General features: G+C 41.8%; 1 protein-coding gene across 5 annotated transcripts in view; it reads right to left on the reverse strand.

Annotated features, from left to right (window-relative positions):
• Positions 1-19715: 19715 nt before the first annotated feature.
• TEX10 (testis expressed 10) overlaps positions 19716-27810 on the reverse strand; it is a 2069943-nt gene continuing 2061848 nt past the window's right edge. For all 5 annotated transcript variants that reach the window (XM_044064942.1, XM_044064941.1, XM_044064938.1 and 2 more), the window contains exon 15: positions 19716-20088. In XM_044064942.1, coding sequence (XP_043920877.1) covers positions 19972-20088 — 117 coding nt within the window. In that variant the 3' untranslated portion in view covers positions 19716-19971. The remainder of the gene's footprint in view (positions 20089-27810) is intronic.

The following is a 27810-nucleotide window of genomic DNA, read 5'->3' on the forward strand; positions in this document are numbered from 1 at the left end:
TTGGTGATCAGTTTCGATCTAGATAGGTCGACCATAAATATAATCATGTAGCTTTGAACATGCAAACACAATTGCCAAAAAGCTCTTTCTCAATCTGGGCATATTGCATCTATGTTTGGGTAAGATTTCTCTATGCATAGGCTACTGGTCTACCCACTTGATGAAAGACTGCACCTAGACCAAACTTAGAAGCATCACAGGAGAGAGTAACTGGTTTGTGAACATCATAGTAGCGAAGAGTTGGTAGGTTAGCAATTTTCTGCTTTAGGACATCAAATACTCTTTTGGTGCTGTTCTGGCTATGACCAAATTACATCTTTGCATGTTAGCTCTCTTAGCGGTGCTGAAAGTTGGTTTAAGTCTGGAATGAACTTGCCTAGACAGTTGACCATGCCATTGTAGGGCTTGAACATTGTCTGCAGCTGGCATCTCGAGAACTGCTGTTTGCTTGGAAGGATCTGGTTGTAAGCCTGAAATGGTAAACAATTGACCAACATAAGTAACTTTAAATAGCCTGAACTTGCACTTCTGAGGATTCAGCTTAAGATTCACTTGATGTGCTCTTTCCAGAACTTTCTTGAGGTTTCTGTCATGTTTGACTTCACCAGTGCCTCCTACTAGGATATCACCTACTATAATAGCATATGGATAGCCTGAAAAAATGTTCTCCATCGCACGCTGAAAAGACCATTGGCAAAATTTATTCTAAATGGCATTGAAATCTGAATCTTCCAAATGGTGTACCGAATGTGGTTAACAATGAATCTTTTTGGTCAAGCAAAATTTGCCAAAATGAACTCTTTGCATCTAAGACAGAAAAAAAAACGTGGCATTTGGCACGAGGGCAGCAACCTCTTAGACTGTGTGCACTGGATGGTGAGGCCTTTTTAATGCTTTCAGATCTCTCGGATCAATGCATTTTCTGATGATATCTCAGCTTTTTTTATGAGCTACTACTATGGAGGATACCCATTCAGTAGGTTCTTCTACTGGACAAATTACTCCTAGCTCCACCATTTTGTCTAGCTCGACTTTGACTCTGCTCTGCACAGCTACTGGAACTTTCCATGCTGGTCTGACAACTGGGCTGACCTCTGGGTCTAAGTTCATAAAGTACACTACTGGTAGTTTGCTTAGTTTGTCTGCAAAAATACCAGCATACTCAGAAAAAAAATTTTGGGGTGAAATTTGAGCTGTTGCCAGCCATGCAGGCTTACATGGTGGACTTCTTTATTAAATGAAAGCAGTCCCATTTTCAAACCGTCTCTGAGGTCCAGTAATGACAGCATGTGTCTCCTGACTACATAAAACTGCAAGTCATTGCTGTTCCCAACAGACTAACATGAAAGCACTACTGAGTCTACAGTTTGAATCGCTTCGCCCTCAAAAGCAACAAGCTTTGCACACTTTATCAAGTTGTTCTGTAGCTTTTACTCTAGCAAATGTTTCTGCTGACATAATGCACTCTGAACCAGTATCTACTTTGAGCTCTACAGAATTCCCATTAATCCAAACAGTACAAAATATTTCATTCTTTGCCCACAAATCTACTGCACTGTTCCACCAAGCAGACACACACCATAAACATAAAAAGTAGGGTTGCTGCTTTCTAATTGATCAACTTGCCCCTTGAAATGCCCTGTTTTAGTGTATTATTTGACTTACAAAATCTTTTGAAATGATGCCACTTATTGCAAAAATGCCACTGCTGACCAAAAGTTAAGCACTTTTCTCATTTGGGTTCATGATTACCAACACAATTACGACAATTGACTATGAGGTTTGCTATGCGTTTTGCTGAGTCACCCCTCTACTTTGCTGCTTGCACCTTAGGCCTTACTAAGGTAGCTCTGGGTTTTAGTGAAGAGGCCCTGCTCTTAGGCCTCTATCTCTCAATCTCATGTTGCATACAATCTACATGAGCTGTGGAAGGTACTGGAAGGCTTGCTTTCTCATTTGTAAGCATATTTGTGTGCCTTTCTGTAAGCTTGTATATCTGACAAATCTCAATGGCCTTATTCAATGTCAGATCACTGTCTCAAAGCAAAATCTTTCTCACAGTGTTATCATTAATACCACACACAAGTCTGCCTTTTATCAACTCATCTCTCAAATCACCAAATCTGCAAGTTTTAGCCTTATTTCTCAAATCAGTTATATATAATGCAAAAGTTTCACCAGGCTTTTGATCCCTTGTGTAAAATAAGTGCCTTTCCATTGAAATATCCGTTTGGGGTTTACACATTTCTTTAAATTTATGTTTTAAGCATTCGGGGTCTTCCCGCATTTCAGCCAGTACCACAATATGGCATACCCCCCCCCCTCCCCTGCAAACACACAGGTGCATACACAAATTAATGCCCTCTTTCAATGGTCTCTGAACCAGCTAAATTAAACAGAATAAATGCTTTTGTATGTACGTCTTTGTCAGAAAAAGTAGCCTGTATGAAAATATCATATTCCTGTTCAAACACTCTCCAATTTTTTGCAATATTGTTATCAAACACAAGTGGCTCGGGTCTGCGAAATCCTTCTGCCATGCCCACAGAATATAATAAAATGCAATGCAGTCTTGGCCCTTGTAATTATGTATGAACATTCACACACACCAGGTACTTGTAATAATATTCATATGCACAATAAACTCTTCTAAAGACTGTACTCTGTGAAATGTGCTTTGAAATAACTGTATTGTGTAAAATAACTGCACACACTTACAAACACTTTGCATACTTTCGATACTTCAAATAGCTTTAGTTAATGCAAAAAAGTAGTACATAATGAAAAAACCCATAGTTTTCCCCTTTTTATACATTTTATGCGATTCGGATACCGTTTCAAACATTTTTGTAAATATTTTTAATAGTTTTATCAATATGTCAGTTTTGGACATTTCGTTTAATAAGAATTTCATTTTGAGCATTCTGAGTGCTTCATTTTGTATTTGTAGCTAATGAAATCATTTACTTGAGTTTTAGTACCTGGAATTTGTTATGACCTGTTTTGAGAGTCGTTTGAGCAGTAGCGATGATCCACACCTATATATTCCTCCAACTTTAACCGGTTGCCTCATGGCTGTGCCTCTGGATCCCATTCTGACACCATGTTGCTCATCTTATGTGCATTAAAACAATGATGAGGCTTGGGTATTCATTTAAGTAGTCTGTTGTATGCAAACATCAGAATGAATGGCAGGAATGTTGAACTTGAACTAACTACATACATCTCACTCTGGCTGCTCACTCAAAACGGCACTCTTTCTTGCACATGCTCAGTACTTATATGCACGTGCCCACTGACTGGAATGCTTCTTACAGGTATATCACACACACTGATCTACACCCACGATTGGGACAGGAAGGACTTTTGAAAATTTACAGTGAACTCCAGGCTTTGCAACAGAGCAATAACCCATTGAAGATGTTGAAAAAATCTCTGGAGAGTAGTCTTGAATAAGCATGTCATCTAAAGAAGGAAAAACCTGAATGCCTTTGAGCCTGCAAAAAGCAATCTTACAGGATTTAGGCATTTGGTTCAGTAGCGATGCCAAAGGGCAAAGCAGAGAACTGAAAATGCCAGGAGTAGAGAAACACAAAAACTTCCTGAAAAGGGGATGTATAGGGATATGAAAGTAAGAATCCTTGAGATCCAGAGAAACCATAAAAGCCAGAGGAAGCAGAAGAGGGAACAAAGTTTGAAGGGATAACATTCAAAAAGAAGGAACCTTCAGAAACTTATTCAGATGAGAAAGATACAGAATGGGTCTCCAAGTGTCCTATTTCCTGGGACCAAAAACATTCTGGAATAAAACCCCTTCCCCCTTTGAGCAGTTGGAACCTCTTGAATAATTTCCTGAATTAAAAGACTATCAAAGCACCTCTGGAAAAGAGCTCAACTGGTCTTGAGGTGGCTGAGAAATGCCCATGAAGGGGGTATGAGATTTCCGAACCATGAAATACCCCTGGCAAATGATGGAAAGAACCCAGAAATCCTGGGTTATGCTTAACCAGACAGAAAAAGAGAGAGAGAGTTGATGTGAGAGAGGACTGTGGCTGGGAAGAATCAGGTAGTCAGTCAGCAACTGGTTTATCAGGAAAGGAAGGCTTCTGAGCAGGAAGGGTCTGTGTAGACTTAGCTGGAGGAACCCTCCTACTACCCTTCTTGCCTTTAGGACAACGACGAGACTGTCTTCTAACAAAGGCCGGTTTATTAGGATAGTTTCTCTGGAACTTTGGCACAGGAGAAAAGTACAGTTGTGTACCTACCATAAATGTAGATGTTCGAGTGTATTCACTGTTGCAGTCATTACACTTGGGTTATCCTGCCGGCAGGCGACCCGCAGTCAGCCCAAGTTCCAAAGTCTTGGTCCGGCGTCGGTTGCTGTTGCCTCTTCCCTGGCGTCAGTGCGCCAGGGGTATAAAAGTTGCAAACTATGCCATTTTCTTCAGTTTTTCTTGCCCCAGATGTCAGGTGCCCCCCCAGACAGGAAGGCTGAAAAGATAACAAAACGCCAAACAACCATGCATATAATACTATAACCATTTCCCTTCATCTACAAGCAAATACACCACATAGGTTGTATAGAGTTGAGAAGTACAGAACAGTCCCAACAAAGAGGGGGATGGTGGGGTGGGTAACCTGGACTGCAACAGTGAACACACTTGAACATCTACATTTATGGTAGGTACACAACTGTACTATGTTCATCGTGTTTCACTGTTGCAGTCATTACACTTGGGTAGAATCCCAAAGCTGAGGTTGGGTGGCTGGGTCTAGATTGGATTTGGCGAGGCTAACAAGCCCTGCAGAGCTGCAGTGGAAAAGCCTGCTCTGGATTTGGAGTAGAGAGGTAGGTGGTAGTGCTTGGTAAAAGTGTGCACTGAGCTCCAGGTTGCAGCTTCTAATATGTCTTTGGTTGGTACCCCTCTGAGGAAAGCTGCTGAAGTGGCTGCTGCTCTGGTAGAATGAGGCCTAATGCCCTTAGGCACAGATTTGCCATGTTGTGCATAACAGAAGCGGATGCAGTGTCCTATCCATTTGGAGATTGTCTGCTTTGTAATAGGCTTTCCTTGTGCTCAGTTTTTCTGAAAGCTTTTGTTTTGTCCAAGTAAAATCGTAGCTGCCTGTGTATATCCAGTGTGCAGAAGTCTTTCCCCTTTATTCTGGGGATTTGGGCAGAAAGTAGGCAAAGAAATGGTTTGGTTTAGGGCCACATTGGAGACCACTTTTGGCATGAATGTTGGGTTTGTCCTGAGAGAAACCCTGCCCTGATGAAAAATGAGGAAAGGTTCCACAGCCATCAATGCCTGTAACTCTGAGACTCTTCTTGCTGAAGTTATTGCTAGGAGCATAGCAGTTTTCCATGACAAGAATTTTAGATCAGCTGTGCTGGCTGGTTCAAATGGAGGCAGTGTTAGTTTTTCTAAAACAAAATTGAGGTCCCAAGTAGGTACTGGTGCTCTCCTAGGGGGTCTTATATTCTTTGCCCCTCTGAGGTACTGTCGTAGTAGAGGATGTGAAAAAATAGGAGGATCCGTATTGTAGTGAGCTGAAATGGCAGAGGCATGGATTTTAATAGATGAAAAAGATAGGCCTTTGTCCAACATCTCAGTCAGGTACTGCAAAATCTGAGGTATATTAGGGACCAGTGGGTCGAGCCCTTGTGCCTGGTTCCAAGCACAGAATCTCTTCCATTTTTCTGCATAAGATTTCCTAGTGCTGGGCCTCCTGGCTTCCAAAATTACATCCATAACAGCTTTAGAGAGAGGTGCAGTCTGAGTGGCTACATTATCTGCCATGCTGCCAGGTTTAAGGTTCTGAGTTGACTGTGCAGAATCTGATTGTTTTGCTGTGTCAGAAGATGAGGGATTTGAGGTACAGGCCAAGGTGGGCCTTGGGACAAAGTCTTTAGGATTGGATACCAGTGCTGGTGTGGCCTGTCTGGTGCAACCAGGATAATTTTTGGCCTCTCGTCTGACTTTTAGAAGCACCTTGGTGAGAAGAGGCATCGGAGGGAAGGCATAGACTGTCAGGTTTTTCCAACCGAATGATGGAGCATCCACTTTCCATGCTTGAGAGTGATAAGTCCTTGTGCAAAATTTCTGTATTTGGCAATTGTGAGGAGAGGCAAAAAGATCTATGTCTGGGCATCCCCATTCCCTTGTTATGTTGAACACTTGCGGATTTAGCTTCCATTCGTGATGATCCATGAGATTTCTGCTTAGTCTGCCAGTGTATTTTTTTGTTCCTGGCAGGAATTGCAGATGTACCTGGTAGGTCAGTGCTGTGTTCCACAAAGTCATGGCTTGTCTGCATAGGGGTAGGAATGTGTGCCCCCTTGCTTGTTTATGTACCACATAACTGTGGTACTGTCCATCTTTATTAATAGTTGTCCTGGATGTACTAGGTCATTGAAGGCTGTCAGGGCATTCTGTACAGCTAGCATCTCTTTTTGATTGATGTGAAGATGAATTTGTTCCTTGGGCCACATGCCCTGAATACATTTTCCTGCCATATGTGCTCCCCAGGCATAATCCAATGCATCCGTTGTTATTGTCGGCCTGGCTGTAGGTAAGGTGAAAGGCTGTCCCTTGTTGTGGCGACAGGCCTGGGATCACCATTGAAACTCCTGTTGTAGGCAGGGTATCAAGGTTATGATTGTGTCTAGGCTGTGACAATGCTGAGTCCAAACACTTTTTAGATACCATTGTAGTTTCCTCATATGCAGTTTTGCATATGGAATTAGTTGAATGCAGGATGCCAGAAAGTAATGAGTCAGTTGCCTTTGTTTGTCTGGCGTGAGATAAGCCATATGGGCAGTTGTAGTTAAGTTTGCACCCAGGAATATTATCTGTTGAGAGGGCACTAGTTTTGATTTATTTTCGTTTACTGTGTACCCTAGGCAAATTAGCAATCTTTTTACAAACGCCAGGTGCTTTAGAAGAATGCCCTTGCTCTCTGCTTGAATAAGGCAGTCGTCCAAGTAGGGATATATTTGAATTCCTTTTTGCCTGCAAAATGCAATTACTGGTGCCAGGCATTTTTGAAGACCCTAGGCGCAGTAGATAAGCCAAAGGGCAGTGCAGAGAATTGGTAATGCATTGAGCCTGCTATAAATCTGAGGTATCGTCTGCACGATTGTCTGATTGGGACACGCAGGTATGCCTCCTTGAGATCCAAAGTAACTAGCCAAGCCTCCTTGACCAGCATGGGCAGAAGTTGTTGTAGTGTTAATATTTTGAATTTTGGAGCATGCAGGAAAGTATTTAGGATTGACAGGTCCAGTATTGGTATCCAGGCTTTGTCTTTTCTGGGTACTAAGAAAAGTCTTGAGTAAAATCCTTGTCCCTGTTCTTCTTGTGGAACTTTTTGAATAGCTCCCATATCCAAGAGCAGCAATCTGTTTTTGTGTCTCTGCCCATTGGTTCTGTGGCAGGTTTGGCATAACTTTTGGTTTTGGAAGCATGTGGAAGTGGAACCTGTACCCCTGAGAAACTATATTCAGCACCCATTGGTCTTGAGTGATCATGTGCCAATTTCTTTGAAAAAAGTGCTAGCTTCCCCCCCTAAGGGTGCTGTCAACTGGTAAGAGCTTGGCATTTGCAGAGGGAAGTCATTGTGACCGTTTCCTATAAGGTTTTGATTTGTCTTCTCCTCCTCCTTTGGGGGCTGAAGCACCCCATTGTTTAGGTCTGTAAGAGCCTTGGGGCTGAGATCTGCCTCTAGGGCGCCTGTATCTGCCTCTTTGTGGCCTGACACTGGAAAGGACCAATTTTTTGAAGGCCAGTTTCTGCGAAATCTAGGTGGTTGAACCTGTAAGAAATCTTTCACCGTTTGCATTGACTTTGCTTTATCCTCCATTTTCTTTAACACCTCTTCTGCCTTAACACCAAACAAAGTATCATGCTGTAGCGGAGCATCCAATAATTTCACTTTAACATGGTCAGGTAAACTTTGTTCTTTCAACCAAGCATGTCTTCGAATAACTGAGCCTGTAACTGCGGCTCTACAAGAAGCCTCTAATGAATCAAAACCACATTGCAGAGTATGCTTTCCCACTTGTTCAACTGCATGCAATAAATCCTGCATTTCTTAACCATCAGGACTTTCTATATTTGTAACCATTTTCTGCTTTAACAATGACATGAGATACTTTTAATATTTAAGCATGTGAAACTGACAGTTTAAAGCTCTTACAGCTAAAGTTGCAGAAGTGTAAACTTTTTTCCATCTGTCCAGAGCTCTGGAATCCCTATCTGAGGGGACAGGATTTTTGGCAGTGGAAGCTTTAACCCCTTTAGGACCCTGAGAAATTGTTTCTGGGTCTGTAGCGGGGTTTTTGTAAAGAAATTTGTGAGAGTCAGGGACCCTGTAGTACCTGTCTGGCTTTACTGGTGCAGGGGGTTAAAGAATCTGGAGACAGACTGGATTCAGAAAAAACATCATCTACAATATCAAGCACAGGACTGATAGCCAGGGGCCTGTGCTGAGGCAATAAAAGGAAATCTCTGAGCCTTTTCTTGGATTCTGAGTAATCCTGGCTCTCCCAATGGAAATGCTCCCTCATGGTGTGCAGGGTTTCCCCAAAAGAATAATCCTCAGGCGGTGAGGCTGAAGGAATGGACTCTTCAGCATCAGAGTCCTCATAGGGAGGGAGAGAATAGCCCTGATCAGAAGAAGAATCAGAGGAAATGGAAATCTGATCAGAGGAATCATAATCAGTGTCTTGCCTAGGCCTTTTGTCAGGAGGGGGATGGGAGCCCCTGATTAAATAATGAGGTCTTCGGCCATTTTAAGCATCTGTTTCTTTGGCATGGATGACTGTTCTGGAGAATGCTGCACTTGTTTCCTTGTCTTTAATGGTATTTTTGACTTTGCCTTTGCTGCTGTAGTAGCCTTAACTGTAAGCGGTGAAGGTCTGAAAACACCCTCAGAAGCCGGTGCCTGCTCAGCGGCTCTGGACCCATCTGAGGGTATAGTTTCCGCAGGCCCAATACCTTGAGTTTCCACAGGCCTCGGTGTCTCCACTTGGCTGTCGGTTACGGCCTGTGGCTCTGAGGTAGCGGGTGTCAGGGGCTGCGAAAGCACCTCACTGAGAACCGGTGACTGGCCTAGAAGAGGCTTCGTCATCGATTCTGGACCTCAGATGCCTGTCTTTTTCTTGGTCTTTGCATTTTTTATACATTCCGGTCGTCGGTTGTTCCGAAGGCATTATATAATTAAATCTTCGTCCAAAATAATGTAAAGCAAAATCAAACCGACGTTTTAATAGTGCGTTTATTGATTCTAGCACAAAATCGACAACTAGTAACGTCGTGGTTAGGGCCTAGGCAAGGAATGCAGTAAGAGTGAAAGTCCTTATGAGGTATTTGCTTCCCACAAGAAATACAATTAACTTTTACTGACATCGGTCTGGAGCAAGAAAAAGTTTCCCCAATGGGGTACTTAGCTTTATTGAAGACTTCGATTCTAAAATTCAATTTTGAAAATCTCAGGAGTCGGCCGACCGGCACTTGCAAACTGCTTTTGCTTTGGGCACCGTGCGGCAAGAAAGACTGAAGAAAATGGCGTCTGTTGCAACTTTTATACTCCTGGTGCACTGACATCAGGGAAGAGGCGACAGCAACCGACGCCGGACCAAGACTTTGGAACTCAGGCCGACTGCGGGTCACCTGCCGGCAGGATAACCCAAGTGTAATGACTGCAACAGTGAAACATGATGAAGATCTAAAATATGTTTCAGATCCTAATTCCTTGCCTTTCTCTTGCAAGGACTTGAACAAATCAGCTGCAGCAGCACCAAATAAATTTGTTGTGCAGAGGAGCATCCATCAACTTTGCCTTAGTATCGTCAGGCTGAGATTGAAGCCATAGCCAGGAATATCTACTCAAAACGGAGCCAGAAGCAGCAGCTCTAGAAGTCGTTTCTGCTGCACAGCTACATTTAATGGAATGGCGAGCTACCTGGAAAGAAGCCCCAACACAGAGACAAGGCAGAAGTCTTTTCCTCAGAATCAGGAAGGTCAGAAATAACCAGGTAAGCCTGAGAAAGGAGAGCCAAAACATATCTGGTTATATGAATCTGATAATTAACAGCCTGAAAGGCTAGGATGGCTTAAGTATAAACCTTTTTACCCAGCCTTTCCATAGTTCTGCCGTCTTCATTAGAAGGATGAAGTTTGGTAGAAGGCAGTAATTTAGAAGGTTTGTCAGATGCCACAGAAACCACCAGAGTGTCAGCAGATGGACACTTATAAAGGAAATGGCAGTCAACAGGCACTTTATAAAACACATCTGAGAGTCTGGGGCCAGAGATGCAGAAGAAAAGGCATCAAATAAAGCAGTCAAAACAGAAGGAACAGCAGAGGGTCTAGGAGATTTCATTTGAAGGAGCTCATAATATCTTCTCTGCACATCAGTAACTTGGGAACAATCCCATTTAAAGAATTCCATTATCCTGGCAATGGTATCCCAAAAAGAAATCTCAAAAGGAGTTTCAGGACAAGCAGACTCCTCTTCCTAAGACACACAATCCAAAGGGGAAATAATCTGTGTAGAATAAGTCAGGGATTCCTCATCAGAATCCTCTTCTACTTCAGAGGAATCCTGACTCCTAAACCTTTTAGGGAGGGAAGACAAAGGAGGCGCCAGGACACAGACCCCCTAAGGAGGCTTCAAGGCTGTAACAGCATTAAACAAACCCTGTGTTAAATTCTGCCATTCACTTCAAGGGTCCTTGGAAGTAGAAGAAAAATGTTTTGCCTTTTGCTTCTTTTTTACAGGAACGTCAGACTTATGAAAAGTAGAAGGCTCTGACGCCAGCCTACACTCGATAATTACATTCGGGACTTCCTCCCTAACCAGTATCCCCCCCCCCCCCCAGGCCCTTCTGTCATAATCAGCCACTGTTCTCCCTGAGCATCCAATGCAGATGCCTGCAAGGCCTTAGAGGATGTGAGAGAAGCCAAATCCATGCTGGCCTCTGAACCGGTCGCAACAGAGGAATCCAGCCCGGAAATTGGACAATCCTCCAGGCTTTCACCAGCCTCAAGAGAGATATCCAATGGAAGAGGCACAGTCAAAGAATCTGACCGGATTTTTTTGGTCTGAACCTCAAGCCGGGAAGGACCTTCCACAGCGTCTTTCGCTAAAAGCTTTTGATTCTGGTTTTCAAGATAAATGGTAAGGGATGAAAGATGACTACATAAGACTTTGAAACAAAAGCCTGACAAACAGTACAGGATGCATGGTCGTGAGAAGCTCAAACAAAACAAGCACTGCTAGTGATGGTCTTTATGGGGAATCTGCCTCCCACACTGGCATTGACCCTTTCTTAATGACACGAAACCCCAAAACAACACAAATGGTAAGAAAAAAGGATAAGTCAAAAAAAACCCAACGAGGCATTTATCTTAATGGCTAGGTAACCAGTGTGTTCAGAATGGTGGCAAAGAAGTTCTGAGGATGATGCATCCAGATGTCACCTTTATGCCCTATGTCTTGTGAGGGGAGCATACATGTGATGTATGGCATATTGTCAACAACTTAAAGGCTTTGGTATACTAGCTGGTCGTTGGGCCACCCTTGGCAGGGGATCCCTCATGTTAAGAATACTGCAACAGTGTAATGGAAGGACATCATATGTTATGTAATGTAGGTAACTGTAAATGTGTTAATATGGTTTGTTTTCCTTTATATGAATGTATGTTTGCCCGTGTCTTAAGTGAGAATTTAAAAAGGTGTATAAAAAATTCAAAGTGAGCTTTTCCAAGATGCAGTTTAGGCCCACGGTGGAGTAATTTCCTTTTTTTAGTGGGTTCAGGTATGACAACCCTTTTAGAAACTGCACAATGGACAACTGTGAATAGACTACTGGTTTCAGTAGCAAACAAGACAAGATGGCTGATGTAGGTACCTTTAACAAAGTATATGTTATACATGTTTTGTAGCACTCTGACACCTGGGCAGATTTTTGATCAGGATCTCTACTAAGGCACCACAGAAGAACAGTTTCCACTTCGCCAGTGATGATTTCCTTGTGTCAAGTTCTGTGGCCTCCTCATATGTGGCATGTGCTCAGAAAACATGCACCTATACAGGAGAATAAGAGCTAATTAACATTATGTTTTTAAGCTAGGGTCAACTAGGAATCCCTTGCTCTGAGCTAAGAGGGCCATCCACTGGGCTAAACAAGACCAGTTTTGCCTTTACTAGACCCAGATAAGAAAGGAGAATCAATACTGCCTTGTCCATAATGGAGCTGCTAATGGTATTTTGGGCCTGTTCCTCCGTCACCTCCTGTAATACCCTGGGACTCAAAGGTACAGGAGGGAAAACAAACTAAAAAGAGACCTCTCTAGTTTACATAACATCGGTTTTCCAAGCCTTCACTGTTGGTATCCTGTTGTAATCTTTGTTCCGCTGTTTGCCACCTGGAGAAACAAGGTTTAATATGTTTTTGCAACCTCCTTTGATCTACATCCAGAAATACACCCCTGTTTAGCAGTAACTTGTGAGAGTGCATTTGTTTTGCTCAGTTGGTCTGCCAAGGCAATCTTTAGTGATGTTGTAACAGTAATTTTGGATGCTTAACATTTTTTTTGAAAAGGGCGTTATTACCCTTTGATTGCTTGTTTTAGTCTTGCTTATTATATTGAGTTGGTCTGTATGTTTAAGTTCTACTATACCATGGTGCAAGGGAATGAAAAAGATCCTTGACCAATGACTTGTTTTTTTTCTTTTCCCAAACCGAAGCACCTTGTCCAGAGCTGCCCTAATGAATTCTGCATTTATGTACTCTGGCAGGAGCTGGGTCTTCAAGCTAGGGAAGTTTCTTAACTACAGACTCCATGTAGCTTCCTCCACTTGACGCATTAACTGTATCACATGCATATTTCAATGGAGTGCTTGGCAATCTAGGAACGGAGGTTAAACAGGTTAAGCATCTCCCTCTTTAGCTTCTTATCTCCCCATCTGCTCTGTATTATGCTTCAATGTGTTAAGGAGGGAGTCAAAATGTCAACATGCAAGACCAGCAATTAATGGCTCTAATGGCCAGGATATCCAAAGTGTAATTCTCTTTCCTAAAGTGGTGAAGGATTTCTACTCTGACAGTCATTAGAAAGAAGGTTCCTTGTTGAAGCCAAAGTAGATCCTTTGATGAAATCTATGACCACCACAGATGGATAAGTGTATGTGGGAGTCATGGGTACTATAGAAATTGTTTGACTTTCTAAGAGGAAGGGTTGGAGTCCTAGCTCCAAAGAGGCACTTCTAAATGCATCACTCAAAACTTCCAGGACTGAAGAAATGACCAGAGATTTGAGTTCATGCAAATTCAGAAAATTCCTATACCTAATCTGGGCTGAAGATAATTCCTTGGACTTTAATTTGATGGAGCCCTTTATTCTGTGAAGGGAATCCCCAAATGAAACATCCTCAAGGGGTTAGGCAAAGGATAACTGGTCCTCAGTAATTGACTTCAAAGAAGACAGGGTAAGCATCTAAGACCACAAAGGCCATTTTCTCCAGCTTCAAGTCTGAGGTGTCTGAGACCCTTTGGTATCAAGTGCTCTTTTCCTTTTGTTAAAAGGCAACACTGACACAGAAGGCTCATCAGACGCTGGCCGTCTCCTCCACAAGACAGTATAGGTAGTACTGGTCTTAGTCCTGTCTAATAAGCTACAATAAACAATGATACTTAATGTGCTGGTGTCATAAGAAGTAAGAACTCTATTGATGACAGCAGACATCAAAACTGAGACTATAAAAAGAATTGGTTGTGCTTATGGTATATGTCATAACACAGTCTGATACGTATGCATGAACATCCCCCCAAAAGTGGGATTTTACAGATGGGAAATGTGCTGAAATGCAACTGGTAAAGACATACTCCAGCAATGATGGCCCTGGATGCAAAATGAGTATGTCACATCCTTTAGTTCTGGCTTTGAAGAATAACATCCCATCCTCTAATTTATCCTAGTGTGGTTTGACCAACGTAAAATAAATTTCAAAGAGCCCTACCACATAATTCAGGAATGCGAAAGCAATTCACATATCTTCACATCTGACCACCATAAAACAGTACACGCAGTTCCCAAACCACAGCCCAGTGGCTGGTGATAAAAATCAGCAGACAGTGTAGTTACTCATAGCCTCAGTAAATACATTTTGCAGCAATGAGAATTTTTGCAAGCATTCTGTTTAATCAGTTTTGGCTTTGTCACTCACTCACACTAATGAGGTACTTGATCATAGGCAAACTACTCTGTACAAACACTGAATGACTTATACGGCACTATAGTAAAGTGTTACAGTTTGTCAGATGTAAGCAAGCGTCAACAGTATTTAAATGCAGTATTTTATCTGTTCATCTTCTTGGAATTTAGTAATAAAATAAATACTTCAAAAGAAAACATAATGCAGCCTGCATAACATAATTTATGGACTGCCTGTATTGTATTTAGTCTTATCTGGCTTCCCCTTGTGAGAATTACGACTGAAGTATAATTGTGTACAAACTTACCATAATGATAAATTGAGTACATCACTGCTGCAGCAGCCATCACTACTGGGGAATCAGTTAAAGAGGGTCCAGCAAGCAAACCAAGTGCTAGAGCTCAGAGTCCCTCCCCTCAGTGCATGAAGCCAAAATCCTCCAGTGTCATTTTAGAATGTTCTTGTCAAGGATGACTCATTGCAGGGAATCCACCATATTAGACTGAGTAGGGTCCTAAGGATTCTAAATCAAGCAGAAACACAGAGGTGCTCTTTCTCTGGATCAAAAACTGAAAACAATAGTGTTTTCTAGCTCTATCCAGACTTCAGAAGGCTTGATGCCCCAGGAAAGGAAAAGGGGTGGTTATAAAGGAAGAGGATACCCCCCACCCAGTACAGGATGCCTAGGAATACAAAGATGGAGATGGTGGTAGGGAACTAGTACTGCAACACTTACCTACTTAAACATAAAATATTACGTTAAACTTCATAAACTGTACTATGCTCTTCACTGTTGCAGTATTCCTTTTTAATGGCATATGTCTGAGATCATAGAAGACTAGGAAGGTGGATAGATTGGTGGAGATGGGCTGCAACAAGCCCTGAAGAATGGCAACTGCACACTCAACCTTTGCTGGAAAGCAATGTCTTGCCTGTAGTGTTTGGAAAAGGTCTGGACCAATAACCAGATAACTGCCTCAAGTAATGCTTGTGCTCTCACCCCACCCAGAAAGACCATACTGTTTCCTGCAACACTAGTGCTGTAGGCCCTCATGCTCCTAACTTCTTTTCATGCGAATAGTAACAGAATAAAATGCAATGTGCCAGGAACTCAGAAATCATCAGCTTGAAAACTGATTTTCCCATTTTACTGAATGCAAAGGGCACGTGTATTTGATCTGAGGTTCTTTGTTTTATCTAGATAGAGTCTCAGTTGCCTGTGCACATCCAATGAATTAATTATTTTCTCCAATGTTTCTGGGGGGTTAAACACAAAACAAAGAGTTGGATTGTTCAGGAGGTTAGGGAACAAAACAGGGAGATGGACAGTTTGGTTGAGGAAGAACTCAGTCACTACTCTGTCATAAATGTGGAATTGGTTCTCTGATGACGTTATACTTATGAAAGACTAAAGAGGGCTCTCTACAGATGAGGATCTGTAATTCTTCAATTCTCCTAGCTTAAGTGATGGCTAATAAAGTATTTTCCCCACTGGATATATAGAGCTGCATTTCTAGGATTTCAAGTCCAACGTAGGACTCCTTGAAGAAGTGTTTAAAAGGTTGCAGGGATGCCACTTTGGTGGGGGGTCCACAGGCATACAGACTGAAGTGGCCAACAGATGTACCTTTACAGAAACATGAACAGCTAGCTTAATTACTGCAGAATCAAGGACACTGGTGTACAGTCCTGATCTTTCATGTGGCACCACACAGAAAACCTTGTTCATTTGTCTACTGTGTGTTAGGCTTCTTAGCCTGCTTAAGTAGGGTCACCACATCCTCAGTGAACTGTTGCTTGAAAGGGAAGAGATTTAAATCAACCAGTGATCTGCAGGCTCTTTAGTTTTGGGTATAATCAGGGGTTCCTTTGTCCTGAGACACAAGATCCATCTGCAAAGGCAGTGAGTAAGGTTTTACCATGGACATCTGAATAAGAAGGGAAAACCAATGTTGTCTGTGCTAAAAGTGTGCCACTAATAGCATCCTGGGCCCCTCCTTCTTTTGCTTTCTGTATCACACTGGGAAGCAGGATCGGAAGGAATGGAAATAGAGAGACCTGACCATTTGAAGAAGGCATCCCATGCCCAAGCTTTGTGTGGCACTCTGAAGCAGAACTTCCTGAGTTGTTTGATGCTCAGAGAGGCAGACAGGCCTACTTGTGGGACACTCCACCTGCAAATAATCTAAAGACAACATCCTGTATGGCATCTATTTGTAGGGATCTATAGCTGATTTGCTTAGCTGTTCCACCACTTAGTTCAACTGGGATGGGATGAAGACTGTTTTTAGGGTCATCTGGGACCGGAAAAATCTTTCTCTGGTGGTCAGAACCATCCTGCACAAGAGGGAAGATGGAGTCCAACCCCTTGTTTATTGAAGCACCAACTTATTAGTGTTGTCTGCTGTGACTTGCAAAATCTGACTTTTTCAGATAAGACTGAGTGCATCAATGGCTAAATCATGGCTACTGTATTCTTTACATTTAAATTATTGTTCCTGTGAGTTGCATTCTAAACGTTTGGTTCTTGGAGTCCTCTAGGGTGTGCCTTGCCAACCGAGGTCTGAAGCATCTGATTTTGGAGTTTGTCTTTGAAAGGCACCTCTTGATTCAGTTTGACATGGTTAGAAATAAAGGGTAGCACAGGCATCAACTTCTCCATGCACCACAAACATTAGCTCCAGGTGCTTCTTAAATACCACTACAGTTTTTGTATGTGCACTCTGGGCATAGGGACCATAAGAACTGTGGAGGCCTTGAATCCCAGTGCCATCAACAATTCCTTGGCTGTAACCCAAGAAACATCACTTTCCCTGAAGGTGTGAGACTTGATGTGAGGGTGCTGAAGAAAAACCCCAGGCTTTGTAATAATCCCATGTTGAATTACAGAGCCCTCTCCACCTCTTCCTGTGATAGTGCCTGATTAAGACGGTCACATCCAAGTTAGGTAAAGTATGAATGTCAGTTCTGTAATAAGTGATCATTGAGGCAAGCTGTTTTGTAAAAAAGCCTGGGTTCAGTTGCCAATCCAGTGGGCAAGAAAGTACACAGATAGTGGGAGCTCCTTGTGTTATATCTGAGAAAGCACATGTGGTGTCTGTGAATTCTGTGAATAAGTATATGAAGTCCGGTATCCTTAAAGTGGAAGTAACTATCAAGGCTTGCATTAACAGGAGTGGGTAAGAGTGACTCCAATGTCAGGATTTTGAATATCGTAATCTTGATATAGTAGTTTTGCCTTGACAGGTCAGGACTGGGACCCCCCCCCCCCGCAACCCCCACCCAGTTTCTGGGCACTAGGGAAGCATCTTGAGTAGAACCTCTTTTTCAGGTCCCATGGTGGTACAGATTCTGTAACTCCAAGTTGTAAAAGCTTTTACAGGATGGCGTTGCAACCACATGCACTTGATCCCTCGATATGGGTAGAATGACTTTAATTTTTGACTTTTTTAGAACTGCAGTTTGCAACCCTAAGGGACAAGCTGCAGCAGTGTCATGCCTTCTATGATGCCTTCTTGGTTTCTTATACTATCCTTCCTGCTGTTTGGCATGAGTAGGATTGGTAGAGGAAAAGACTGGGGTAGGGAATTTTGAGAAGAGAATGAAGGAAGGGAGATGTTTTATGTAGTCATGGCTGCTCCCTAAGGAAAGCTGGGCTTCCCTTCATGGTCTCCTACCATTATTTTCTTCTTATGCTGACCTTTTGTCTGTTTACCTTTTCCATCCCTGTAACAGCAAGATCCAGACTTTAGGTGGGTATTTTCGTGTCAAATGTCCAAGGCTGGGGATAAACTAGAATACTCCAAGGCAGTACGAGTCAATGTCTTTAGTTTCTTCTGACCTATAAACAAACCTGCAGGGAATACTCCTTTCACCTAAGAGTTTTTGGTGTACACCCCTGGCAGAACTCTCAATACAGTGCTCAGGGTCAGAAAGCACACAGACCTTTAGTCTTTTTCAATCACAAGAGCACTTGTCATGCTTTCTAGGGCTAGACACACCCTAAATTACCAAACCCTAAATAAATACACAGTATTGAATTTTACTGACAAAACAGAATTGTCAATAATTTTTTTCTTCAACATGGTACTTATTTTACTGCTTTCCAGAGCAACTTAACCACCACCACCAAATTGTGGATGCCTTAAAACAGTATATACGCTGCAAACTATGGCAAGAAAGATCTAAAATGGCAGAACGGTGGGTGGAAGGTGGATGTCAGCTTTATAAAGGGAAATGTTCTGACATTTTTAAGGGGCAGATGTTCATCTTACAGTTCAAAACAAGCAGCCAGCACCAAAGTGTAATAAGCACACAGTTTATTGGTTAAAGTAGAGTAGTTCCACCAACATTATACCGGTTTTGGCATACTTGCCTTCTTCAGTGACAAAATAACATGTTAGTAGATTCAACACACAATTATTTATAAAGAATAATTAAATAAATCCATCTTCCTGTTACATCACATCCTGTGGGGACCAAAAGCCAATACACTCATTTATAATAGATCATTAAGCCCAGGAGAAAAAAGACCCCCAACTTAATTATCCAACTCCTCTCTTTTCTGTTTAAAATAGAGTGCCATCCAAGTTTAAGTTAGGGGGTCTTTTTTCTCCTGGGCTTAATGATCAATTATAAATTAGTGTATTAGTATTTAGTCCTCACAGGATGTGATACAACTGGGAGATGGATTTATTTAAATAATTATTCTTTATAAATGTGTGCTAAATCTACTAACATGTTATTTTGCCACTGAAGAAGGCAAGTATGCCGAAACTGGTATGATGTTGGTGGAACTACTCTACTTTAGCCAATAAACAATATTTGTGCTTATTACACTTTGGTGCTGGATGATTGTTTTGAACTGTTGGATCAGAGTTTTGGCCGTTTGCACCTGCCGTACTTGCGAGCGTGTTTCTGGTATTTGCAGATGTCCATCTTGCCTTGGGGGGAGGGCACTGAGCTCTCGAAGCTGGTCTGGATTTCGAGACTTCTGTAGCTAAAGTCTCAGTAGTAAGGACTGTTAACAGTGATCTATACAAAGGACATTTACAGCTGCAAAGGTGAGCAAAACAAGGACACTGACAAAAATAATTCTTGACAAGTGAGCACAGCACATGTCTATGGAATGCAAAAGTGCACATCCGACATTTTTTCACTCTAGGATGTTACAGTTAACAGATTGCAGAAAACCTTCTACAGCGATGATATGTTAATGCCAGTCAACATTTCCCACTGCTACTGAATACAATGTTGGCACTGCAGTCTCTCAAGCAAAATTTCACTGCAACGTTATAATCAGACTTTTTGTAAAAAGAGCAACTTCTTAGGATAAATCTGTATTTTGACTTCTAATAGTGTCTGAAAATCATTCATCACAACCTCCTCATATTACACAGTTTAAGTACACTTCCTGCAAAGAACCCATGAAAAAGTTTCATATGATGCATTATCCATATAAAGCCTTACCACTAAAATGATTTTCTGTCCAAACATTTTCTTGTACATATTTATTGATAAAAAAAGCCCAGTCAATGGGAAAACAATCCTTGAAAGTAAAACAAAACAATACCAGCTCAAGCATCCAGCTAATAGCTGGTGATTATCATTTCACCCAAAATCATTCTTATCCTGAACAAAACTATGGGTATTACAGAGGTATGCAGTAATCTTCAACCAATGCCAAGTACTCCATTCTTAATAGCTTTACATTACAAGGCAAATGTGGAAAAGCTCCTGATTCAGTAATGTTTAACTGCAGATTGAATTAGCGATGCTGTGGCCTGTGGATTGTGCTGGAAGCAAGATGCTGAAACAGTAATGAAGTTCTGCTAGCCACTGCTCCTGGATGTCACCTTTTTTATGGTTCTAGACAAAAAGATATAACACCAAATATGTGAAAGGTATCAACAAGATAAGAGTTTCAAAGCAACACAGCAGCAGCTACACTGTAAAAGTCAGAATGATTAGCTTCAATAAAACAATTCCACTCAAAATCAATTACAAAAATAAAAAGGGCAGGAGTGCTCAGCATTACAACTGATCCTCTAGTGGAATGTGTGAATACCTAAACACTTTCTTCTGGTGCCAACTTATGTGATTCCTTTGGAAAACTGGACTCTCCATATTCATTGGTACATGTTCCTTCTGGCCTATACTTCTGATCACAATGGTTGGAGGGATAACTGAACCTTCAGAATGCAAAGCTTGCAGAACCCTCTGTTGTGATCCTCTAGAAATACCTGGAGTTACAGGCTAGTTAAGTTACATCTGAAATACTTCTTTAGTGAGGAAAAATGAAGTTATGTACTCACCATAACATTTCTTTTGTATTGTTAACTTTTCATCTCTCCTCACATATGGGTCCAGATCCAATCCATCGGATCTGACTCGGCCATTACCAAACTTGTGGTAGCCAAAAAGCTCTTGGATACCTCCCCTTACCCACAGTGCATCTCTCCCCATTATCTTAGATCTTGTTTGATATAACTACATCCATAGAAAAAGGAATTTTAGTGTTTAATACCCATTTTCAAGGAGACCATTTCTACAGTACAAGAAAAACAACCTAATCTTTGAGAAACTCTTCCTGTTCAACCAAGAATTCTAAGGAAGGGGGTTGGAGGGAGGGGATGTGAAAAGAGATGAAAAATTGACACTACAGATGGAACATTATGGTGAGTACATAACTTCTTTATCTGATAGTGTCAATTTTTCATCTCATCCTCACATATGGGACCGAGTCACCATCTACCATTACACCCCAGGTGAACTCATGGGAGAATGTTCCTCAGAACCTTCGTACGTATGGAGGCCCTTCCCCTGCAGACCAAGCCTAACTTGTAATGAGTAATAAAGGTATGATGGTTTGGCCCATGTGGCTGCTGCACAAATATCATCCAGCGAAGCATTTGTCTGAAAGACTGCAGACATGTCCATCGCTCTAGTAGAATGAGCCCAAATGGATGTCAGGTTTCATGCCTTTAGAGGTGCAAGGGGAAATGCAACTAGAAAGCCATTTTGATAAGATAACTTTGGAAAAGTACAGTTGTGTATACTTACCATAAATGTAGACGTTTGAGTGTATGCACTGTTGCAGTCATTACATTTGGGTATCTGCTGGCAGGTTGCCCTCAGTCAGCCTGATTAACAAAGTCTTGGGTCCTGCGTCGGTTGCTGTCCCTTCTTCCATGACGTCAGGTCGTCAGGGGTATAACAAATACAGCCGACGCCATCACATCAGTTTTTCTTGCTCCAGATGTCAGGTGCCCCCCCCCTAATGGGGAGCAAATAAACACAAAAACACAAAGGTATACCTCCAACCAAAAGCAAATACACCAAAAAGGCTTTTAAGCATAGTAAAGGAAAGGGAGAGGTATAGTCGGAAAAAGGTAGGGGGCTGGAGGGACGGTAACCAGAACTGCAACAGTGAATACATTTGAACATCTACATTTATGGTAAGTGTACACAACTGTAATATGTTCTTAGTGTTTCACTGTTGCAGTCATTACATTTGGGTAGATTCCTAAAGCTATGGTTGGGAGGAGGAGTTTATACAGCATTAGAGCCAGCTATAAGGCCCTGCAAGATAGCAGTGGCAAAGCCAGCTCTGGATTTAGAGACAATTGGTAAATGATAGTGCTTGGTGAAAGTATGTACAGAACTCCAGGTAGCAGCTTCTAGGATATCCCTGGTAGGAACACCTCTGAGAAATGCTGCAGACGTAGATGCAGCCCTGGAGGAGTGAGATCTGATCCCCTGGGGGATAGGTTTTCCATGGTGCTTATAGCAGAAATAAATGCAATGGCTTATCCATTTAAAAATGGTTTGTTTTGAAATAGCCTTCCCCTCTGCCCCTGCAGCAAATGCTACCAGCAACTGTTCAGGTTTTCTTCAAGATTTAGTCCTGTCCAAGTAGAATCTTAGTTGTCTGTGCACATCCAAGGAACGCAGAATCCATTCCCCTTTGTTCAGTGGATTGGGGAAGAAGGTTGGCAAATGAATGGACTGATTAAGAGCCACACTGGAAACCACCCTTGGGCATGAAGGATGGATTGGTCCTGAGAGATACCCTGTCCGCATGAAAGAAGATGAAAGGTTCCACTGCCATAAGGGCCTGTAATTCAGATATCATTCTAGGTGAAGTGATTGCTAAAAGGAAGGTTGTTTTCCAAGAAAGACATTTTAAGTCTGCAGTAGCAGCTGGCTCGAAAGGAGGTAGAGTGAGTTTCTCCAAAACAAAGAAGGTCCCAGGCAGCTATAGGAGCTCTCCTGGGTGGTCTCAAGTTTTTTGCCCTTCTGAGATACTGCTTGAGCAGAGGATGACAGAAGAGGGGTGGGTTCTGTGTGAGCTGAAATAGCTAAGGCGTGGATTTTAATGGAGGAAAAAGACAGGCCCATGTGAAGCATCTCAGTCAAGTATTGCAAAATCTGAGGTAAATTGGGCTCTGCTGTGATCGTCCATAAAGACTGGTTCCAGGCACAGAATCTTTTCCATTTGTCAGCATAAGATTTTCTAGTACTAGGTCTCCTTGCCTCCAAAATGACATCCATCACACGTTTGCTGAGGGATGATAAGGGTGAATTTAAGCGATCAGCTAGGATGCAAGGTTCAATGTTGGAAGCTGAGGGTGCAGAATTTGGTTCTCCTGCTGAGACAGCAGGGAAGGGGTTGGAGGCAGGTGCCATGGAGATATTTGCGACACACTGCGCAGGAGGGGGTACCAGTGTTGACACGGCCAGTCTGGAGCAATCAAAATCATCCTTGGTTTGTCCTGTTTGACTTTTAGTAGTACTTTGTAGAGCAGAGGCAGAGGGGGAAAGGAGTAGACTGATAGGTTTTTCCAGCTGAAGGACAGAGCATTCACTTTCCAGGCTGGTTTGTGGGGAGTCCTTGTGCAAAACTTGTCCAACTGGTAGTTCTGGGGGGAGGCAAATAGATCTATGTCTGGGCTCCCCCATTCACATGTCAACATGTTGAAAATCCGAGGTTCCAGTTTCCACTCGTGTGGGTCCATGAGGTTTCTGCTTAGTCTGTCTGCCAGTGTATTCAATTTTCCTAGCAGGAACTGAGCTTGTAGATGCACTTGGCAGCTCAAGGCTGTGTTCCACAATGCAATGGCTAGTCTGCATAGGGGGTAGGAATGTGTACCCCCCTGCTTGTTTATGTACCACATAACCGTGGTGTTGTCCGTCTTTACCATTAGTTGTCCTGGAAGAATGCAGTCCTTGAAGGCTGTCAGAGCATTCTCTACAGCTAACATTTCTATTTGATTGATATGTAGGTGCATTTGATTTGGGTTCCATTTGCCCTGAATGCACTTCATTGCTAGGTGAGCCCCCCATGCATAGTCTGATGCATGTGTAGTTAGGGTTTGGGTGGCAGGGGGTAGTGTGAATGGCCAAAATGTCAATTACGATAATAAAAATAACTAAAATCCAAGTCAAAAAGATTGGTGAAAAATGACATCCATGTTGGAAAACTGATGTATATTGGGGAATAGGACAGGATGTATCTTGATTCCTCTACAATAAAGAACTTTAACATTGTATAGCAGCTGCTGACCTAGTCCAAGCCTATGATTACTTCCCTCCAAAGGAAAGTCCAAGCCTATGATTACTTCCCTCCAAAGGAAATAGGAATAAGTCACAACCTTGCTTGTGCAGGTAGTAAAACCTCTCACCCAGCTGTCTGACTTCACTTTCCAAGAGGTCAGGCCTCTAAGTCATCAGGACTAGCAACTGTGCCATCAGTTCCAGAGGTCTGAAATACTGCAGTTTTCTTTTACTTTGCCAGCCTTGCACAAACACATACCTAAAGTGGATTCCCCACATATCCAATGATATGCCCAAAGTCAGGAACTGTATCTAAAAAGGAGAAACAAAGTAAAACTTCGACATCTGGTTGTAGGTTAAGCGCAATCATCATAAAAATGACACAAGGGTCCAATTATAGCAGCAGATATGACAGAAAGAAAGATGGATTTGTGACCAACTGCAAAAGTCTTAGACATGAGGACAGACCTAGTGATACCCTAAACACCCGCACAACTATCATGAAAGATAAAGTACAACAGACAAGCCTGCAACATCCTTTAAGATGAAAGCCATGACACTAGCTTCCTAAGATCTGGGCTCTGCCAGTGGGAAGATATTTGTAGCAACAATCACTGTGTAGCACTGTTCCTGTGAAGGAGATGTCTTGCATCACAAGGTGAGACAACTTCTTCCAGTTGGTGGTGACCCCCCCCCCCCCAGGAAAGGGACAACAGCCATAGTATCACAAAGGAAGGCATCAACACCACAGTCCCATGGGAGTGGTCCTCCAGAATATATTCATTAAGGCATGGAGAAAACAGGGCATGACAATTTCAAGTTCTCATTTAACACAGACAATACCTTGGTAAAGATGCTGGGAATTAAGGAAAGGAGAAATGGAAGCACCTAGCAATGAAGCTATTACTCTGTTAAAGTGAACTACTAAAGCCTCCTGGAATGCTTACATTCCTAATGTACCAGTAGACACTTATCAAGTGCACAGATACCATCCAAAAACATCCTGAGACACTGCATCAGGGCTTGATTTACAACTATGCAAGATGTCATGTGACTGACATAAGGCTGGTTACAGCAACGTTTGTTAGAACTTCTCTCCACTTCTTGAGGAAACAGACAAAGTCAGAAGTAGGACTCCTGTGTCCTTTTTCCTGCCTGAGAGGTGCAGTTGCTAAATCACCATGCTCAGATACTGTAAATAGCACCATTTCTGCCATCCATCCCATTAAAGTGATTCTCAAAGCCCACTGCAGAAATGACTAAGGGCCTGAACATGGAAAGAAAGATAAGAAGGGACAGATTCCTATCTCAGTGATAAATGGACAATCATTCAAAGAAGAAGCAAAACAAAACTTTAAAATGTAATCCAAGCAGCATATACGTTGTTCCCTTCTGGCAATAAAACGTAATGGAATTCCAAAAATATACTTCAAGGTATACGATACTAAATGTTCAATAAATACTTTTATTTAGTACAAAGTGAGCGCTTTCGCCAACAGGCTTCTTCAGACTTGTAATAATGTGCACAGTACTACAAACTTTTTTAAAAAGCCCTCCATGGGCTGTGATTGGTTACAAACTCTGCATCAAAACCACATTCCACTTAAAGGAATTAGGTACGTCACATCCTATTTCTTTACAAGTTACAAGACTGAAAAGTCCATTGATTTAAGCAAATTCATTCTTATAAATCTAAAAACATTATAAAAATACTATAAAAATATTGTGCAGTTTAAAAATCAAGTATATTCATTCATATTAATTCTATATTAAAAATAATTCATAGATTGTATGAAACATGTTACAAGGACTGCAGGGATGAACGCAATCAAAGTGCAAAAACAATTTCAACCATTCATAATATCTGTATATACACAAACCAAACATATGTAAAACGTCACTGATATAAAAGCCTATAACCATTCATCTAAGTCCTAAAGGCTCCTATTCATTACATTATGAGACAAACAATTTCCTATGGGAGTATCACAAACTACCATTTAAAGACTTATAATAGGGGCGTATTCACTTCGGTCTTTTTATTCTCTTACTCTTCAGGAAGGGTTTGATCTGTACCCTATCATTCAGGCCAGGGGGTTCATCTGCTCTCCATCTAATGATCCACCTGGTCTCACATTCCAGCGTTCTATTTATGAGGTCTCCTCCTCTTGGACCTTGTGTGAGGGTTTGCAAGACATAGAATGTGAAAACATGTTCAGGACCTGCTGCTTTATGATGTCTAGCTAAAGCATTGACATCCGAGCCAATTCTAATCTGATAATTATGTTCCCTGATACGTTCCTTTAATGTACGATTGGTTTTCCCAATATAATACGCTGGACATAAACTACAGATGGCCACATAGACAATGTTCCTACTTGCACAGTTGGTGTTAGTGTGGAAACTGAACCTACGAGTTGTTATAGGATGTATAAATTCAGTGTTTAAATTTATAAAAACGCACTGATTACAATTAACGCAGGGTACTGTGTTCACAGTTACACCTACATTATTCTGTTTATTAGGTGTGTATTTAGGTCTACATAAAAGGCTCTTCAAATTAGAATGATTCTTAAATGTCACTCGTGGTCTAGGGCCTACAACGTTACTCACTTCCCTGTCTGATAGTAAAATATCCCAATGTTTATGCATGAGTCCTTTCACCTCCAAACTAGCTTGACTGAATGACAAGGTCGCTCTAACTTCATTCATAGATGGTGTGGTGGCCTCAGGTTGTTCCATTTGCTCTAAAAAATATGGTCTAGCTCTACTAGACCTTAAAAGGTCCACTACGCCTATCGTCTCATTAATGTCCCTTTTGCTATATCCCCTGTCCAAAAACCTTTCCTTAAGATCTTGTACCTCCGTCTTATAAAGCTCTTCATGAGGGTTAAGTCTGGACACTCTCATGAATTGTCCCTTTAGAACATTGTTAAACACGTGTATGGGGTGCATACTCCGCCTATGGAGTAAGGTATTCCTATGGCACCCTTTTCTATGTATAGACGTGTTCAACATGCCATTGGACAGTCTGTATATTTCTACATCTAAGAAAGATATATTCGTATAGGAAAAGTTCAAAGTGAACTTCAAAAAATCTGTGGATGTATCCAAATAGGAAACAAAACTTCTTAATGAGTCCTCATCCCCCAGCCACACAAAGAAGAGGTCATCCACGAAACTACGGTACATGCCCACAGATTCCTGGAAGTGAGTATTCTCATACATATATTTATCTTCCCACATGGCCATAACTAAGTTGGCGTAGCTATTGGCACAAGATGTGCCCATAGCTACGCCATCCCTCTGAAGGTAGACATCATCCCCAAAGGCGAATACATTGTTTGCTAGAATTGTCTCAAGCAATAAAGCAATTAAATCAACTTTCTTGTTAGAAAAATGTGAATGTTTCCTAAAGTACTCCAAAATAAAATTAATACCAGTCTCATTAGGGATTACCGTGAACAACCTCACAACATCCAGGGTCACTAAGAGAAAGGGTTGATTGTCCCTCAATTGTTTCGCATAAGTGTATAAATCTATCAAAAATTGCTTACTGTCTAAGTATTCTCTTATTCTCATCTACTAATGGTCTCAGTAGATTCTCTGTATAAACCGAGAGTGGTTCTGTGACCCAACCCTGGCCTGCCACGATTGGTCTCATAGGGGGGGTCTAATTTGGATTTGTGTATCTTCGGCAATCCCTGAATGACTGGTATAATCGGATCTTTAACCTTAAAGAATTCATATAACTCCTTCGTAATATCTAAGGACATAATAAGGTCATCTAAGGTATAATAAACACTAAACACCTTATCCACCAACGTTTTATAATCTATTCTTTGATAGGATTTATCATCGTTTAAAAGTTGTTTCATTTTCTCATTATAATAGGTGGTGTTCATCAAAACAATAGGACCACCCTTGTCGGCTGGTCTAACGATTATTGATTCATCCTGTCTTAGGTCATTGAGTGCTTTCCTTTGAAGGTAGTTTAAATTCTGTCCGTGTCTTGTAACCCTTTTATCTTGGAAA

Source organism: Protopterus annectens, chromosome 3.part0 (genome assembly GCF_019279795.1).
Source record: "Protopterus annectens isolate FY-2018-M chromosome 3.part0, PAN1.0, whole genome shotgun sequence".
NCBI classification, from domain to species: domain Eukaryota; kingdom Metazoa; phylum Chordata; order Ceratodontiformes; family Protopteridae; genus Protopterus; species Protopterus annectens.